Source organism: Oncorhynchus keta, chromosome 11 (assembly GCF_023373465.1).
Source record: "Oncorhynchus keta strain PuntledgeMale-10-30-2019 chromosome 11, Oket_V2, whole genome shotgun sequence".
In the NCBI taxonomy this organism is placed as follows: domain Eukaryota; kingdom Metazoa; phylum Chordata; class Actinopteri; order Salmoniformes; family Salmonidae; genus Oncorhynchus; species Oncorhynchus keta.
The window spans coordinates 39465082-39483182 of record NC_068431.1 but is presented as its reverse complement, the minus strand read 5'-3'; the positions used below and the strand labels follow the sequence as shown (position 1 = coordinate 39483182).

The 18101-nt window shown below is 43.5% G+C and overlaps 1 protein-coding gene across 2 annotated transcripts in view; it reads right to left on the bottom strand.

Moving 5' to 3' along the window:
• Nucleotides 1–18101, bottom strand: part of LOC118390250 (connector enhancer of kinase suppressor of ras 2-like) — a 55210-nt gene that overhangs the window by 4805 nt on the left and 32304 nt on the right. The window contains exons 9-18 of one of the 2 annotated variants that reach the window (XM_035780617.2): nucleotides 13240–13386; nucleotides 6963–7096; nucleotides 6649–6863; nucleotides 4192–4278; nucleotides 2993–3240; nucleotides 2506–2540; nucleotides 953–1001; nucleotides 802–850; nucleotides 448–620; nucleotides 97–170 (exon numbers count right to left, since the gene is read on the bottom strand). In XM_035780617.2, the coding sequence (XP_035636510.1) occupies nucleotides 97–170; nucleotides 448–620; nucleotides 802–850; nucleotides 953–1001; nucleotides 2506–2540; nucleotides 2993–3240; nucleotides 4192–4278; nucleotides 6649–6863; nucleotides 6963–7096; nucleotides 13240–13386 (1211 nt within the window). The remainder of the gene's footprint in view (nucleotides 1–96; nucleotides 171–447; nucleotides 621–801; nucleotides 851–952; nucleotides 1002–2505; nucleotides 2541–2992; nucleotides 3241–4191; nucleotides 4279–6648; nucleotides 6864–6962; nucleotides 7097–13239; nucleotides 13387–18101) is intronic. The other variant, XM_035780618.2, reaches the window with a different exon arrangement.

The window sequence follows — 18101 nt, the reverse complement described above, 5'->3', positions numbered from 1 at the left end:
CATCTGTTTTTGTGTTTCATTTAGACTTTTCTTTTAAATCCCCAGGTTCACTAACAGATTCAGAGACAAAAAAACATTCATCACAAAAACACTCACTGTTTCCTTCTGCATTCAATTGCTCTATCTATTCGGAACTCGGGTAGGCTGATGAAACCTTCAGCCTTCTCGTCCTAGGAAGGGAGAGGTAAGGGAAATGAGAAGCAATACATTGCAGTATGTCTGTAGAGATGACACACCTAATTAAGGATATCAGACATACTTGAATGTACTGTACACTACATGACACTTTAACATAAATGGTTCAGTGTCTGGAATATGGCTATGTTTGTGTGAGTTACCAAGACAACTCTGCAGATAGTGTTGGTAAACAGCAAGCCTGTTGTGGCAGATAAGAGAAAATAAAGTATTGTTTGACAGCTGTAATGTACTTGTCAGAGAGCAGCTTACATTCTGGTTGGTGTACCAGTAGAGCGAGGAGTCCTTGAGGATGAACCAGTACTTCTTCCACTTCTGGGTGAAGTAGCCCTTGGCATCCTTCTTCTTCCACAGCCAGCCCTCACAGTCCCCATGGCCCAGGTCCTTACAGGAGATACGCCTGCGGCTAGCGCTAGTCAGAGAACCTGGGTGGAGAGCAGGATATCACAGAGAATTCTCATAGACACATGGACACACTAAACATTCCCGGGATGATAACCTCAATACTAGCATCATTTCAAACCCATCACAAATCCTAATGTAAAATGATTGACAAAGGATCACCAAAAGAATCCTCACAGTGAATGGACTTATCCCACGTCTCACCTTTGGTTCTCTTTTTGGTCTTAGTCCTTAAAGACGCATAGTGAAATGACTGCAATGGGAGGGAAGAGGAGAGGGTTTGATTAGAACAGGTGTCTAAAGTACAGGACTCATAACAGGGGAGTAACAGTAGTATTTAAATCTTTGACTTTACCTTCCTCATGGATGAGCCTCCTTGTCTTTCGATGCCAAAACTAGCATACCTGAGGAGAGGGGAGATCAGGTTTGTAAGCCTACAATAAAATGGATGCTAATCCTCTTTATCTGGGGATGAGATCATCATGTACTGGTATCAAACTAATCCTTACATCGATATTATTCATCATAAAAAGCAGAATTGTAACTTGATATCTACTGTATGTGAGTAAAATATTAATGTATATTCCATTGACATGAATGCATAAGTTACATGGAGTACATTAAACATTGATTTGTTTGAGTCTATCTCATGCTAGAATTCATCCCAAAGAACTTAGTATCTGTATCATTCCCAGGGCTGGCCTGAATGCCCATCTGGAAATGGCTCTACTGACTGGTGGTACCGTGGGACCGAAACATGGACACTGACTGAAGAAATGGACATCACATGGCATTCTCAATATAGGTCTCACTACTTACTTTTGTAATACACTCAGATCCAGCTTTCCTACTGTCAATCATAGCGTATTAGGTACATAAACATCTCTTTTGGGTGTGTAACATGCAGTGGACTGGATGTCAAACACATGGCAGGTATCTAACCATCATACTGACACCTTACCCATGTACACGGTGTACCAACTGAGCGCCAGTGCATCCATTCTACCAAAGAGAATGATCTAAACTAAAGCCTGATACATTTGGACAAGTACTGTATTGTTTCCAGCAAGTGAAAGAAGTGAGCTAAACCACAGAGCAGGTGGCAGGAAATCCAATTCAGCCAGTCTCTGTGTATCAGTAGAGCTCAGCACAGCACAACGGAAACCGCTGAGGGGATGTGCTGCGCATGTTGGCCATTTATGAACACCTTAATCAGCACTCATCACTGTAAAAATGGCTGAGAGGACTTCTCTACTGCCAGACCTACTGTACTATTTTATAACTACATGGTTGGAGCATCCACTGAACACTGACTGTGGGCAAGATGTTGAATTGGGTTGGATTGTAGCATCAATTGGAACAAAGCACAGTGTTTCTTAAATAGAACCAGAAAATATGATTTAGGTCAGTGAAGGGTAAAGGGGAATTATTGCCTGCTTGGCAACCCTCATGATGTATGTTTAAATGTCATTCCCTTGAGGCCAATTCAATTAAGTTAATCAATTGTTACAACACACTGAAGACAAAAAATAATATCAACTAGGATTATTCATATGGTGGTATGCAGGATGACGGCAATTTACTTTACTCAAAAGAGTCATTGGTTGAATTAAAAATCATTTGTAGAAGTGAGTAACTAATATACTGTAAATCCAATATCAAAACATGCACAATATAAAGTACTGTATATATCAGTAAAATGTTGATAGTTGATTAAAAAAAGCTTTCAATTTACTGATAGCAGTATGATACAAACCAAATTGGAAGGTACACAACTAGCCTCCATAGTTTAGGCAAAAACCAAGTCCCACACATAATTTTTTTTCAATCATCAAATAAATCAACGTTCCTCACAAAATCATGCCTAGATTGTCCCCTTGACCCCATGGAGAACAACTGCTCACTCACCTGTCAGTGTCAGCTCTCAGTGTGTCTCCAGCTCTCTGCGGAAAGGTAAAGAGCAGATTAGCGCATCAGAGAGCGAGAGAGAGAGAGAGAGAGAGAGAGAGAGAGAGAGAGAGAGAGAGAGAGAGAGAGAGAGAGAGAGAGAGAGATATGAGAGAGAGATCATAGCACACTGTCATCTCAGAGGGTGGACCGTGTTTCCAGTTGTGACCAGGCAGGCAGATCAGAAGATCGGGGGCAGGAACCATGGAGTGTCTGGGGTTGTGGAAGTAGAGGTGGTATGGATGGCAGTGTGGCAAACTTCTGACTCACTTATCTAATATTGTGACCTCAAAAAGGCTTTAACCACAAAAATATCACTGCTCTGTGACACAAATATGTTGAATCTGGATTGCCAAACCATTATGCCACTATGTCTGACTGCGTTAAAAGCCATAATGTCATTCTTGATGCAGGTTGACAAATAAAAATAGTAGCTGTGATGACTCACGTGGTACATTGGCACAGTGTTGCTCTCAGGCAGTGAGAAGGACAGGCCCTCTGGGGGTCCTGAGTCCAGTCTGATGGGCGGGGCCAGCATGGATGGGCTGATGGGATAGCTGGGGCTGCTGGGGTTGTGGCTCTTCTTGCGGGAACGCCGCCCAGTGTCCCGCTTGCATTCCCTGGAAACATCTGGCTCCTCCTGGATCACCAGGATCTTGTCGTCACTCAGGTAACGTAGCAGGGAGTTGTCTGAGTCTAGCAGAGGGAAGGAGGGAAAGAGGAGTGCAAAGTTGTGTCATTTGGAAGCCCAGAGAGGTTGTTATTTGTTCATTAGGAGTCCTAGAGTGCCTATCACATTCAAATGCTTGATGGTAAAACAAACTCTTACCAAAGGTATAAGGAAGCATCATTTGAAAGGAATATAAACATTCAGAAGATTTCTGGTTCGATACTTGTGGTCTGATGTTGAGTCAAAGTGTGAGCAGCCCCTGAGGTAATGTTTAATGTTGTTTCCATAGCTTTTGTCGATAGAGCTTCATTAACCTCACAGACCTGCATGTTTCCACAGAAACCAACCTCTGTCACGTTACCTTCCATCAGTGAGGGCAGGCCTCCAACAGTTTGGTTTCAGAGCAGAGGGAGGCAGATATGTTCTTTATATCGGCACTCGCTATTTATAACAAAAGTCGTGGGAGTGAGATGCTCTCACGACAGCTCACTCAACATATCTGCTATACATAGTCTCACAAAGCTAAACACCACTGAAATCAGCCATGTGCAAAACAAATATTAGGTTTTCAACTCAATTCATGCCTGACATGAACATGTTGTCTATATATAATAGATTGAATCTTATTTTGTAAAAAAAAAAATGTCTGAGCTTCTTGTGATAGCTTCATCTTTATACAGTACAGTTTAAAAATAGTTCTAAATATGCATTCATGTTTCTGTCAAGATTCCCTGGTTATATGTAAAGTCTAAAGAAACCATTGTGCTCTTTGCCAGTACTTGTGGCAGTTCCAGTTAAATGAATAAAAGGTTGCCAAAGAAGCAGATGATTAGTCATGTTGTTGACAGTGGGGACTGTGATTGGTCCTCATTAGGAGTCTGTACTTTGCAGAAGCAGTGAAACAAAAGCTACTTCCTTCTCCGAGTCAAGGCATTTAAGGGGGGTACTGAGGAGACTACCTGAACTTAAGGACCCACCTCTGCTACCTCTCTTGTACATATTTGGCTCCTTTGTCTCTGCCATCCAGTTGTAATCCGTTGGCATGGAAACTGGCCTGAGGTCACCTGGAAAGAAGTCCAAGTAGCATGTCAGCTGAGGTGTGAGTGGAGGGAGAGTTAGGAGCTGAGGTGTGAGTGGAGGGAGAGTTAGGAGCTGAGGGAAGAGTGGAGGCAGAGTTAGGAGCTGAGGGAAGAGTGGAGGCAGAGTTAGGAGCTGAGGGAAGAGTGGAGGCAGAGTTAGGAGCTGAGGGAAGGGCGGAGGAAGAGTTAGGAGCTGAGGGAAGAGTGGAGGAAGAGTTAGGAGCTGAGGGAAGAGTGGAGGAAGAGTTAGTTGGGAGCTCAGGGAAGAGTGGAGGAAGAGTTAGTTGGGAGCTGGAGGGAAGAGTGGAGGAAGAGTTAGGAGCTGAGGGAAGAGCTGAGGGGAGGAAGAGTTAGGAGCTGAGGGAAGAGTGGAGGCAGAGTTAGGAGCTGAGGGAAGAGCGGAGGAAGAGTTAGGAGCTGAGGGAAGAGTGGAGGAAGGAGAGAGTTAGGAGCTGAGGGAAGAGTGGAGGCAGAGTTAGGAGCTGAGGGAAGAGTGGAGGAAGAGTTAGGAGCTCAGGGAAGAGTGGAGGAAGAGTTAGGAGCTGAGGGAAGAGCGGAGGCAGAGTTAGGAGCTGAGGGAAGAGCGGAGGCAGAGTTAGGAGCTGAGGGAAGAGTGGAGGGAGAGTTAGGAGCTGAGGGAAGAGTGGAGGCAGAGTTAGGAGCTGAGGGAATAGTGGAGGCAGAGTTAGGAGCTGAGGGAAGAGCGGAGGAAGAGTTAGGAGCTGAGGGAAGTGCGGAGGCAGAGTTAGGAGCTGAGGGAAGAGCGGAGGGAGAGTTAGGAGCTGAGGGAAGAGTGGAGGGAGAGTTAGGAGCTGAGGGAAGAGTGGAGGCAGAGTTAGGAGCTGAGGGAAGAGTGGAGGAAGAGTTAGGAGCTGAGGGAAGAGTGGAGGCAGAGTTAGGAGCTGAGGGAAGAGTGGAGGCAGAGTTAGGAGCTGAGGGAAGAGTGGAGGCAGAGTTAGGAGCTGAGGGAAGAGTGGAGGCAGAGTTGGGAGCTGAGGGAAGAGTGGAGGCAGAGTTGGGAGCTGAGGGAAGAGTGGAGGCAGAGTTGGGAGCTGAGGGAAGAGTGGAGGGAGAGTTAGGAGCTGAGGGAAGAGTGGAGGGAGAGTTAGGAGCTGAGGGAAGAGTGGAGGGAGAGTTAGGAGCTGAGGGAAGAGTTAGGAGCTGAGGGAAGAGTGGAGGGAGAGTTAGGAGCTGAGGGAAGAGTGGAGGGAGAGTTAGGAGCTGAGGGAAGAGTAGAGGGAGAGTTAGGAGCTGAGGGAAGAGCGGAGGGAGAGCTAGGAGCTGAGGGAAGAGCGTAGGGAAAGCTAGGAGCTGAGGGAAGAGTGGGGGCTGTCTCACTGAGAGGGAGAGGAGAGGGTGAGAGTGGAGTGGCTGTGCGTGGGTGGGTGGGTGGGTGGATGTCTGCCTGACAGTGGTTTTAAAGTGCAGGGAAAGTAAGGGGTATAAGAGGAGTAGGTTATAGCATGGGAATCCAGTTGAAAAGAAGTGAACTTTAGAGTGAAGGGGAAACGGTAGACCTGCTGCACGTGTGTGAATGTGTGAGCATGAGAGAGACTGTGATGGGCCTTATCATGACACATGGTGCCTCCACAGACTGGGATGAGCAGATCGTACCCTGCTTGGAGCCATTATGGGCTTGGAAGGAATCCACTGTCACTTCCCTGGCAGACTGTTAACATGAAAAACACTATGTCTGGCAGAGCCAAAGGGATTTATCTCTGCACCACTACACACTGTACAATACACGGCAAACTGAGCCTCAACAGAGCCTCAACAGCCATTTCTGTCTGATGGACAGATAGAATACTGTACATTGTCAAGGGCTGGCAAAGACCTCCTTTCCTTATCCCAGTATATACAGACAGTGTGTCACTCACTAAATATTCCAGAGTTGTCCCGTGCAGTAATGTGAACGAGCTCATCATGTAAAGTGCAGACAGGGGTGGCATGTAGAATAGTCAGGCTGATCTTAGGTGATGTCATCCTGATGCTGGCCATCCTACTGCTGCAGTGCTGATGATGATGAAGGGGCAATGACAGGGGATGTCTGACTGTGGGCATGGGGGGGTGGTGCTGGGCTGTGAGAGGGAGGGGTTTCTGTGAAACATGAATACGCTGGGGTGTATAATAATAATCCCGACTATACATAGCAATTGCCATGGGGCTATACGTTCTCCACGTGCCAGTTACAGCTGGATACACTGTAGGAGAATGAGCTTAAACGAAGGCAGGAGAGGAGAGCTACCCACCTCGCCTGGAATTCCACTCTTCAATGCTCTTTTAACATTACACTACTGCCCAGAGAGAAGAGGGTGGTTGGTTGGTAGTGCTACCTATCTGGGCTGAGTGACTCACCATGGGTGGGTGTCCTGTCCCTCCGCCTGACCCCGGTGGAGCGACCCCTAGTCTCGTACTCCTGCCCCAGGGCCAGACAATCCTCCTCCACCAACGTGAAGTACTTGCCCCCATCGTGGTCCAGGTAGAAGCTGGGAGACTCCGAGCCCTTCATACCCATCTTCTCCATGCTGTACTTGCTGATGTCGTCGCAGGACATGATGCCTATCTCGTCTCTGTGATTAACAGGTAGGGTATTGAGAAGATCAGGCAGGCGCAACCGGACTAAACTGTACAGTAAACAGTAGCTGTATGTATGGGTTTGGTAGGCTCACCTGTGTCCATAGAGGCCAGAGACTGGGGACAGGATGAAGACGTCATGGCCACTGTCCAGCGTAGAGGACATCCCCATGGTCCCCATACTGTTGGGCGGGGTGTTGGACTCACTGTTGGGACTGGTGGGGATGGGCTGTAGGGACAAGGGTGGACTCATGTAGACAGCAAGACTGAGCAGGATGCAGAAGGATTCAACAATTTCCTAAATGCAATTATTTCTAATTCATAGCATTTTATGACATGATCCTATAGAATAGAGTTCTCCATGTTTCACAGGTTGTAAATGGCAGATTCGGGCACTGATAAACATCTCAATTGGAACACAGTGGATGTACAGTAACATGCTAGTCATGACGTCAGAGCGTTGGCTTTGCGCTTCACAGTGTTGTGTGGGTTTTGACTGACAGTCATTATAAACTTGAGCACCTCGCAACGAGACTTACCCCTCCTGCTAATTGGGCAACTTTTGCACATTTTTTTGTTGTCTGAGTGAAGGAAATGCTGTAAATTAAGGTGACTCTACGTATTTTGAAAAATGAGACGTTGAGGATTATAATAAATACCGCTTTGATGTCATACAAGCAAGCCAAACACCTGTCAGTCCAAATGTGTACTTCACATTTACATAATATAAAACTCATGTCATATACAATGTCAATGTTTATGATCATCATGTTTCATGTACAGTTACCATACGACATGGCGTCATACCCTGACCAGAATGAGCCTGTTGGTCTATTGTGTCGTCACATGCACCTGAATGCACTCATGACTCCTTAACTACGTGGACACAAATTACCATCTGTTTCTCTGAATTGTATTTTGAAAACCTAACACCGTAATATCGTATTTTAAAATTTAGCTAGTCATGTTGGCAATAGAACAAGCTTTCAAATGATGCCTACCTGACCTACATTGCGATTTATAATGGAATGTTTTTGGATTAGGTAAACAACAGTAATTGTGTGATATCAGGAATGCAGGGCTGTGTTCCAACCCAAAAAACTACAAGTGTGCTTGCTCTAGTTCCTCAGTGGCACAGCTAGGAGAGATCAAAAAGCATCTTATAGGTGAAGACTCTTCTTTGAATTTGTTTGTTTTATGTTGCACCTACCCCACATTTTCCAGGAATATTCTTATCATGTTACTCAATGCATCCAGAGTATTTTCAGATTTCTTTATCAACAAATGTGGCGAAAAGTTGAGTAAATGAGAGGTTTTTGGCAACTAATAGAGGGGATAACAACAGGACCCCTAACAACAAGGGATTCTGGGATCACGACTATATACAGTTGTCGGAAGTTTAAGTTTACATACACCTTAGCTAAATACATCTCAACTCAGTTTTTCACAATTCCTGACATTTAATCCTAGTAAGAAATCCCTGTATTAGGTCAGTTAGGATCATCACTTTATTTTAAGAATGTGAAATGTCAGAATAATAGTAGAGAGAATTATCTATTTCAGCATTTATTTATTTCATCGCATTCCCAGCGGATCAGAAGTTTACATACACTCAATTAGTATTTGGTAGCATTGCCTTTAAATTGTTTAACTTGGGTCAAACGTTTTGGGTAGCCTTCCACAAGCTTCCCACAATAAGTCGGCTGAATTTTGGCCCATTCCTCCTGACAGAGCTGGTGTAACTGAGTCAGGTTTGTATGCCTCCTTGCTCCAACACACCTTTTCAGTTCTGCCCGCAAATGTTCTATAGGATTGAGATCAGGGCTTTGTGATGGCCACTCCAATACCTTGACTTTGTTGTCCTTGAGCCATTTTGCCACAATTTTGGAAGTATGCTTGGGGTCATTGTCCATTTGGAAGACCCATTTGCGACTAAGCTTTAACTTCCTGACTGATGTCTTGAGCTGTTGCTTCAATATATCCACATAATTTTCCTCCCTCATGATGCCATCTATTTTGTGAAGTGCACCAGTCCCTCCTGGAGCAAAGCACCACCACAACATGATGCTGCCACCCCCGTGCTTCACTGTTGGAATGGTACTTTTCGGCTTGCAAGCCTCCCCCTTTTTCCTCCAAACATAATGATGGTCATTATGGCCAAACAGTTCTATTTTTGTTTCATCAGACCAGAGGACATTTCTTCAAGATGTGTCAAGTGTGGTGAGGATGAGCCATCTCTTGCCAGGAGATACACTAGGAAATCTAACCTACTGTGATGACTCAACCCCGTGCCCAATAACATCTGACTGGTAAAGGTCCTGTGAAAATCACATTACAACGTAAAGCAAAAAACTAAATGTTCATATATTTTCCTTTTACTCTTTCGAGTCCACTTCTACGATAAATTATCATTGCTCTGTAATTTTCCTTGAACTCCTATCAAAGAAATCAGAGCCATATTCCTTCCTGATAAGTTTGTATGACCATGGAGGCTTCGGAACATCTAGAGCTCACTCCTTCTCTTGGACTTGTGTAATTAATAATAAATACCACTCAAAATAGAAATTCATTTTATGTACTTCTTCATTATTAATACATCACTACAAGAAAAGTTCAAATGATGGTGTAAATGTGTTGGCTCAGTGCTGTCAAAAGAAAATACCCCAACTGTTAGATTTTTTATGTCTGTCACGCCTTGGTCATTGTATTTTGTGTTTTCTTTATTATTTGGTCAGGCCAGGGTGTGACATGGGTTTATGTTATTGTATTTTCGTATTGGGGTTTGTAGTATTTTGGGATTGCGGCTGAGTAGGGGTGCTGTATAGGCTTGGCTGCCTGAGGCGGTTCTCAATCAGAGTCAGGTGATTCTCGTTGTCTCTGATTGGGAACCGTATTTAGGTAGCCGGGGTTTCTCTGTGTATTTCGTGGGTGAATGTTCCTGTCTCTGTGTAGTTTCACCAGATAGGCTGTAATTAGATTTCACGTTCCGTTTGTTGTTTTGTAATATAATAATAATAATAATAATATATGCCATTTAGCAGACGCTTTTATCCAAAGCGACTTACAGTCATGTGTGCATACATTCTACGTATGGGTGGTCCCGGGGATCGAACCCACTACCCTGGCGTTACAAGCGCCATGCTCTACCAACTGAGCTACAGAAGGACCATGTATGTATTTTGTATTTTGTATAGTTATTTCATGTGTCACTTTTTCCATTAAAGTCATGAGTAACCACCACGCTGCATTTCGGTCCGACTCTCTTTCGACAAACGAACGCCGTTACAATGTCTCTCAGACCAAAACAGGAAACAAAATGTTTCGAAAATATGAAGCAGTGGGTTATGAATAGGTTAGGAAACAAAACAAGATCTTCTGGTCTTCTGTAGCTCAGTTGGTAAAGCATGGGGCCAGGATAGTGGGTTTGATTCCCAGGACCTGCCATATGTAAAATGTATGCACGCATTATTGTAAGTCGCTTTGGATAAAAGCGTCTGCTAATGGCATTTACAGTGCAGTATTCAGACCTGTTACAGCCTGTTACAGCCTTATTCCAAAGTGGATTTTAATTTTAAAAATTCCTTCGTCAATCTACACAAAATACCCCATAATGACAAAGTGAAAACAGATTTAGATTTTTTTGCAAATACATTAAAAATAAAAAACAGAAACACCTTATTTACATAACTATTCAGACCCTTTGCTATGAGACTCGAAAATTGAGCTCAGATGCATCCTGTTTCCATTGATCATCCTTGATGTGTCTACAAGTTGGAGTCCACGTGTGGTAAATTCAATTGATTGGATCTGATTTGGAATGGCTCACAACTGTCTATAAAAATGTCCCACAGGTGACAGTGCATGTCAGAGCAAAAACCAAGCCATGAGGTCGAAGGAATTGTCCATAGAGCTCCGAAACAGGATTGTGTCCAGGAACAGATTTACGGAAGAGTCTAAAAAGTGTCTGCAGCATTTAAGGTCCCAAAGAACACAGTGGCCTCCATCATTCTTAAATGGAAGAAGTTTGGAGTCTTCCTAGAGCTGGCCACCCGGCCAAACTGAACAATTAGAGGAGAAGGGCCTTGGTCAAGGAGGTGACCAATAACCTGATGTTATTGGTTCCTCTGTGAAGATGGGGGAACCTTCCAGAAGGACAACCATCTCTGCAGTATACCACCAATCAGGCTTTTATGGTAGAATTGCCAGATGGAAGCCACTTCTCAGTAAAAGGCACATGACAGCCCGCTTGGAGTTTGCCAAAAGGCACCTAAATGACTCAGACCATGAGAAACAAGATTCCCTATGCCAAGTGTCACGTCTGGAGGAAACCTGGGACGATCCCTAAGGTGAAGCATGGTGGTGGCAGTGTCATGCTGTGGGGATGTTTTTCAGTGGCAGGGAATGGGAGATTAGTCAGGATCGAGGGAAAGATGAATGGAACAAAGTACAGAGAGATCCTTGAAGGCTCAAGGCTGTAATCGCTGAGTAAAGGGTCTGAAAACTTGTCTAAATATGTTATTTCAAATTTGTATTTTAATGTGCAAAATGTTATATTATGGGGCATTGTGTGTAGATTGAGAATTTTAGAATAAGGCTGTAATGTAAGAAAATGTGGAAAATGGAGTCTGAATACTTTCCAACTGCACTGTATTATTATAAAAAGACAACCCTGCACAAAATAATTATTACAGCTGGAAGTGATCCCGCTATGAGCAGCCACATTAACCTCGGCATTAACCTCTGTCCTTGGTTCTGTCTGTGTCCTATCAGTCTGTCCAGGGCAGCTGACTGAGAGTACTACTGTATGACACAGGATGAACAGATGGCTAGGTTCACTCTTCATTGACTCTTATCCACAATTGGAAACACTGAGTGCTTGATGGTGGTTCACTGAAGATTCATTTCAAATTCATCTCACATTGTCTTTGTCCTCTACTACCTGGATTGTCCATAGGCTCCTCTGTCATCATCTATTTGGTAAAGAGTTCATTTAATAATAGAACAGCCTACCCTTTCTCCAAGTCGTGTTGAGCTCCGGTGGTCTGACTCTTTTTGACTGACACATCCATCATAAACAGTCCTGAGAGACAAAGTCACTCTAACAGTGTTCATACCATATGTCAACGGCTCCTACAGTCATCCGTCATGCTGTCATTTAACTCTGAGGTGCTTCATTAACCAAACACTGGGTGAATTCTACTGTTCGTGACTGATTGGTAACCTTTGTGTGTATTTGTTTGTTTAACCTGTAAGACTGCCAACAATAACCGCCCTGGAAGGCAATCCAATACTCCATTTTTTAATTTTTTATTCAGCCACAATAATGAAGCATAGCTCAAGCAGAACCCTGTTCCTTTCAGACTGAAATACATGCCACTGTACCAAATAATCTATACATCATTATTTCCCTGACATGACTGCAGTGCATATGCACAACCTCATCACAGTTCCATACAGGAGCAACCATTCTGGCTTCACATTTTGAGATATGATAATGATGTGCTGATTATCTGAACACATTAACTGATTTCACTGCAGATGCCAAAGACATGTAACCACAGAAACGGTCCTGGGCATCATCAAGGCAACCCATGCAGCATGAAAATGAGTAAGCCTAGTGCAGACCTAAAAATAGCTCTCACGCAGTACAGGGCTCCCGAAGAAAAACCATCCAGGCAGTTATGAAGTAAACCCCCAACCCCCTCTACCGTCATCTTCCCCAGCTAGCGTTCTGTCTTTGTTCCTCCTCCTCAGGCAGCCCGTTTCCCCCAGCCAGTCCCCATACTGTACTGTCTGTACTACAACCACACTGAGCAGCACAATGGATTCACCATCTCTTTCACTGACGCGCCACCAATAATGTATATAAACCCTGGATTGCTGATGCTTTGTATTGGCTGATGAGAGACTTTGAAGCCACCGGTCTGCCACATTGGCTTTCCACAGAAGAAGCATAGGAATGAATGGAATTCTACAGTATTTAAATTAAATGTTTAAAGTACAAAATTACATGTACCAAAATTGAGGCGTGGGCTTCAAAATACCACCCCCCTGTCAGTCATGTAGTGTATATATAAATCATTACACTCCACACAATCCAATAGAACTCAATTAAAGAGTGACCAGGTATGAGTTCTAAGTTAAGTGCTTACACAGACAATTACCCTTTAATTCATCATGTATCATAATCTAATTTATTAACATTGCGGCACTCATAAGGAGCTTCTAGGCCAGTTGGTCATTATCAATAATGAGCGCTTTGTTCCTTATCGCTAAAATTAAACAGCAACCAGATGAATTGGTGAAATAATTGCTATTCATATCTACCAGAAGGAATCCTAAACAAATATTCAAACATCATAATACAATTACCTGGAGTGCAAGGGGTTTCCATCGTACATTCTTGAGCAGGGCAGGGGCAGACGTGAGAGTGTTCTGAGGTCTCTTCTTCAGGGTGAGGATGACTCCATTGGGGTCTTCTCTGAGGGCATTCACCAGGTTCTTCAGCTGCCAGCCCACCTGCACAGGTACGCCACAGAGGAGAGAGACAATTCAACACTCTCAGTGAGGCTGAAGAAATACTCAACCAATCATGACAATAGAGCTAGTAAATTACAGTAGCTACTGTGGTTCTGAACATCTCTTCAACCAACTATGCCTAGGAGGAGCACCGGAGGTAATGATGGTGAAAACAACTACAAAACCCTTCCAATACACTACAGCCCATTCCCACAAATTACAGTGCTTGGATAAGAATGGTGTTTTGCACAAAAACAGTTAACTAAACAGCATGTGCTGGAAAGTGTTGCATACAATGTAGACAAAATGTTGTTCCATTTATTTATTTTCTTGACTGAACATAACCATTTTCAAAATTCTGTCCCATCTGTTGTACAATGTTAAACAACGTTTAACAGAAGTTAAACAAACTGATAGTGCTGCACCTCGTGCCAACCTATAATGCATCGCAAAGCATCAGCGCCAAGCCCTACTGGGCTCTGACCCGCAACAGACAGTGTGCAGCTGTGCTACAGTGAGCTTGGATCTACTGATGGCGGTGTGCTCCCAGGCAGGCTCCAGTAGAGGCAGGGGAGCAGAGAAAGCAGGTCACGTCCCCCTCCCTCCTTCTCCCTTCCTCCCTCTCTACGCCACGCTGAGCACCTCTCAATACCTCTGTGCTCTGTAGAGTGCCAATGTTAATAATGCAACTTATCTGTAAACAGGTTACATTATTCAACTCAGAGACTGGCATGGCGACATAGTCAAACTGTAAAAACACACACACACACATTACTGTTTGGCTGAGACACTGTCTCTGTGTTCACAACAGTTATGCCGACTGGCAATGGCCCATTTCACTCCCACAAAGACGACAAACATCTTAAAAAGACACAGACAGACAGACACAATTACTGTACATACACTACAATACACACACATACTCTATATACAGTACCAGTCAAAAGATTGGACACACCTACTCATTCATTATTTTTTTCTACATTGTAGAATAATAGTGAAGACATTAAAACTATGAAATAACACATATGGAATCCTGTAGTAACCAAAAAAGTGTTAAACAAATCAAAATAGATTTTAGACTCTTCAAAGTAGCCACCTTTTGCCTTGATGACAGCTTTGCACACTCTTGGAATTCTCTCAACCAGCTTCATGAGGTAGTCACCTGGAATGCATTTCAATAAACAGATCTTAATGCGTTTGAGCCAATCAGTTGTGTTGTGACAAGGTACGGGTGGTATACAGAAGACAGCGCTGTTTGGTAAAAGTCCATATTAAAGCAAGAACAGCTCAAATAAGCAAAGGGGAAATGACAGTCCATCATTACTTTAAGACATGAAGGTCAGTCAATCCGGAACGTTTCAAGATCTTTGAAAGTTGCTTCAGGTGCAGTTGCAAAAACCATCAAGCACTATGATGAAGCTGGCTCTCATGAGGACCGCCACAGGAAAGGAAGACCCAGAGTTACCTCTGCTGAAGAGGATAAGTTCATTAGAGTTAAAAGCCTCAAATTGCAGCCCAAATAAATGCTTCACAGAGTTCAAGTAACAGACACATCTCATCATCAGCTGTTCAGAGGAGACTTCGTGAATCAGGCCTTCATGGTCAAATTGCTGCAAAGAAACCACTACTAAAGGACACCAATAAGAAGAGGAGACTTGCTTGGGTCAAGAAACACGAGCAATGGACATTACACCAGTGGAAATCTGTGCTTTGGTCTAATGAGTCCAAATTTGAGATTTGTGGTTCCAACCGCTGTGTCTTTGTGAGTCACAGAGTACGTGAATAGATGATCTCTTCATGTGTAGTTCCCATCGTGAAGCATGGAGGAGGTGATGTGACACTACTGGTGACACTGTCAGTGATTTATTTAGAATTCAAGCACACTTAACCAGCATGGCTACGACAGCATTCTGAGCTATACGCCATCCCATCTGGTTTGCACTTAGTGGGACTATCATTTGTTTTTCAACAGGACAATGACCCAACACATCTCCAGAATATGTAAGGGCTATTTCACCAAGGAGAGTGATGAAGTGCTACATCAAATGACCTGGCCTCCACAATCACCCAACCTCAACCCAATTGACATGGTTTGGGATGAGTTGGACCGCAGTTTTTTAAATGTATTTTTATAAAAATATATATATATTTAACCTTTATTTAACCAGGTAGGCCAGTTGAGGACAAGTTCTCATTTACAACTGCGACCTGGCTAAGATAAAGCAGAGCAGTGGTACACAAACAACAACAGAGTTACACATGGAATAAACAAGCAAACAGTCAATAACACAATAGAAAAGTCTATATACAGTGTGTGCAAATGAGGTAAGATAAGGGAGGTAAGGCAATAAATAGGCCATAATGGCGAAATAATTACAATTTAGCAATTAAACACTGGAGTGATAGATGTACAGAAGATGAATGTGCAAGTAGAGATACTGGGGTGCAAAGGAGCAAAAACAAAAAAAACAGTATTGGGATGAGGTAGTTGAATGGGTTATTTACAGATGGGCTATGTACAGGAGCAGTGATCTGCTCTGACAGCTGGTGCTTAAATTTAGAGAGGGAGATATGAGTCTTCAGCTTCAGTGATTTTTGCAATTCGTTCCAGTTATTGGCAGCAGAAAACTGGAAGGAAAGGCTGCCAAAGTTAGAATTGGCTTTGGGGGTGACCAGTGAAATATACTTGCTGGAGTGCCTGCTACGGGTGGGTGCTGCTTTGGTGACCAGTGAGCTGAGATAAGGCGGGGCTTTACCAAGCAAAGACATATAGATGACCTGGAGCCAGTGGGTTTGGCGACGAATATGAAGCGAGGGCCAGCCAATGAGAGCATACAGGTCGCAGTGGTGGGTAGTATATGGGGCTTTGGTGACAAAACGGATGGCACTGTGATTATTCTGCCCTTGAGTTGCGTTCCCATGCAAAACTAGACAGATAGCTAACAACTAAGTCTTCAATAAAACTCCCAAGGCGTGACTTTTCTTGAATGAATATATTGAAACGTTTATGTTGTGAAACTGCAAAATACAGAAAAGAATATACTTTAGTGTTCAATTCACACCGACATACTGTAGCTGTACATTAAACATTTGAAGTTGCATAAATACAAAGCACGCGCTAAGGTACCATGCATCTGGCATGATGCCAAACCATATAGCTAATTGTTAACCATATGGTCATTGCTCCTTTCATTACTCTAATAATGTATAACCATCTATGTAGAATAACAAAGCATATTACACTAAAAACAGTAACAAAACTACAGTATTGTATATTTTACAATTCGTTTGCATGACGCATGAGCAAAGTAATACAGCAAACGACATACACAAAAGGCATTGCAAGAGTAAATGCAACCAACATTGATATGTAAGAAACTATATCAATAACAAGATTATCATCATTAGCTAAATGCTTGAATCGAACTTACAAACAAATATTTTTCCAAGGCTGAAGCGTGACAAGAAATAACTACATTGGAAGACCTGCACTGTAGCGTTGTTTGTAGCTGCTTCTATGCGTGCAAAACAAATTCTGAACTTCCGTTTGCGTTGACTTTCTAAGTACCAGAAAGCGCCACTAGGGGGCAAATAACACCATTGAACACAATGAAAATCCAATTTAACCATTGTAATAAAATAATCTGTTATCTTCTAACAGGATGGCAGCACAGTGATAGACTGCAACCAATTTGCTGAGTAGTGTGTTGGAGGCTATTTTGTAAATGACAAAGTCAAGGATCGGTAGGATGGTCAGTTTTACGAGGGTATGTTTGGCAGCATGGGTGAAGGATGCTTTGTTGCGAAATAGGAAGCTGATTCTAGATTTAATTTTGCTTAATGTGAGTCTGGAAGGAGAGTTTACAATCTAACGAGACACCTAGGTATTTGTAGTTGTCCACATATTCTAAGTCAGAACCGTCCAGAGTAGTGATGCTGGACGGGCGGGCAGGTGCGGGCAGAGATCGGTTGAAGAGCATGCATTTAGTTTTACTTGCATTTAAGAGCAGTTGGACACCATGGAAGGAGAGTTGTATGGCATTGAAGCTCATCTGGAGGTTAGTTAATACAGTGTCCAAAGAAGGGCCAGAAGTACACACAATGGTGTCGTCTGTGTAGAGGTGGATCAGAGAATCACCAGCAGCAAGAGCGACATCATTGATGTATACAGAGAAAAGAGTCGGCCCGAGAATTTAACCCTGTGGCACCTCCATAAAGGCTGCCAGAGGTCCGGACAACAGGCCCTCCGATTTGACACACTGAACTCTGTCTGATAAGTAGTTGGTGAACAAGGCGAGGCAGTCATTTGAGAAACCAAGGGTGTTGATTGACAGAGTCGAAAGCCTTGGCCAGTTCGATGAATACAGCTGCACAGTATTGTCTCTTATCAATGGCGGTTATGATATCGTTTAGGACCTTGAGCGTGGCTGAGGTGCACCCATGACCAGCTTGGAAACCAGATTGCATAGCGGAGAAGGTACGGTGGGATTCGAAATGGTCGGTGATCTATTTGTTAACTTGGCTTTCGAAGACCTTAGAAAGGCAGGGTAGGATAGATAGGTCTGTAACAGTTTGGGTCTCGAGTGTCTCCCCCTTTGAAGAGGGGAATGACCGTGGCAGCTTTCCAATCCTTGGGGATCTCAGACGATATGAAAGCGGTTGAACAGGCTAGTAATAGGGGTTGCAACAATTGCAATTTTAGAAAGAGAGGG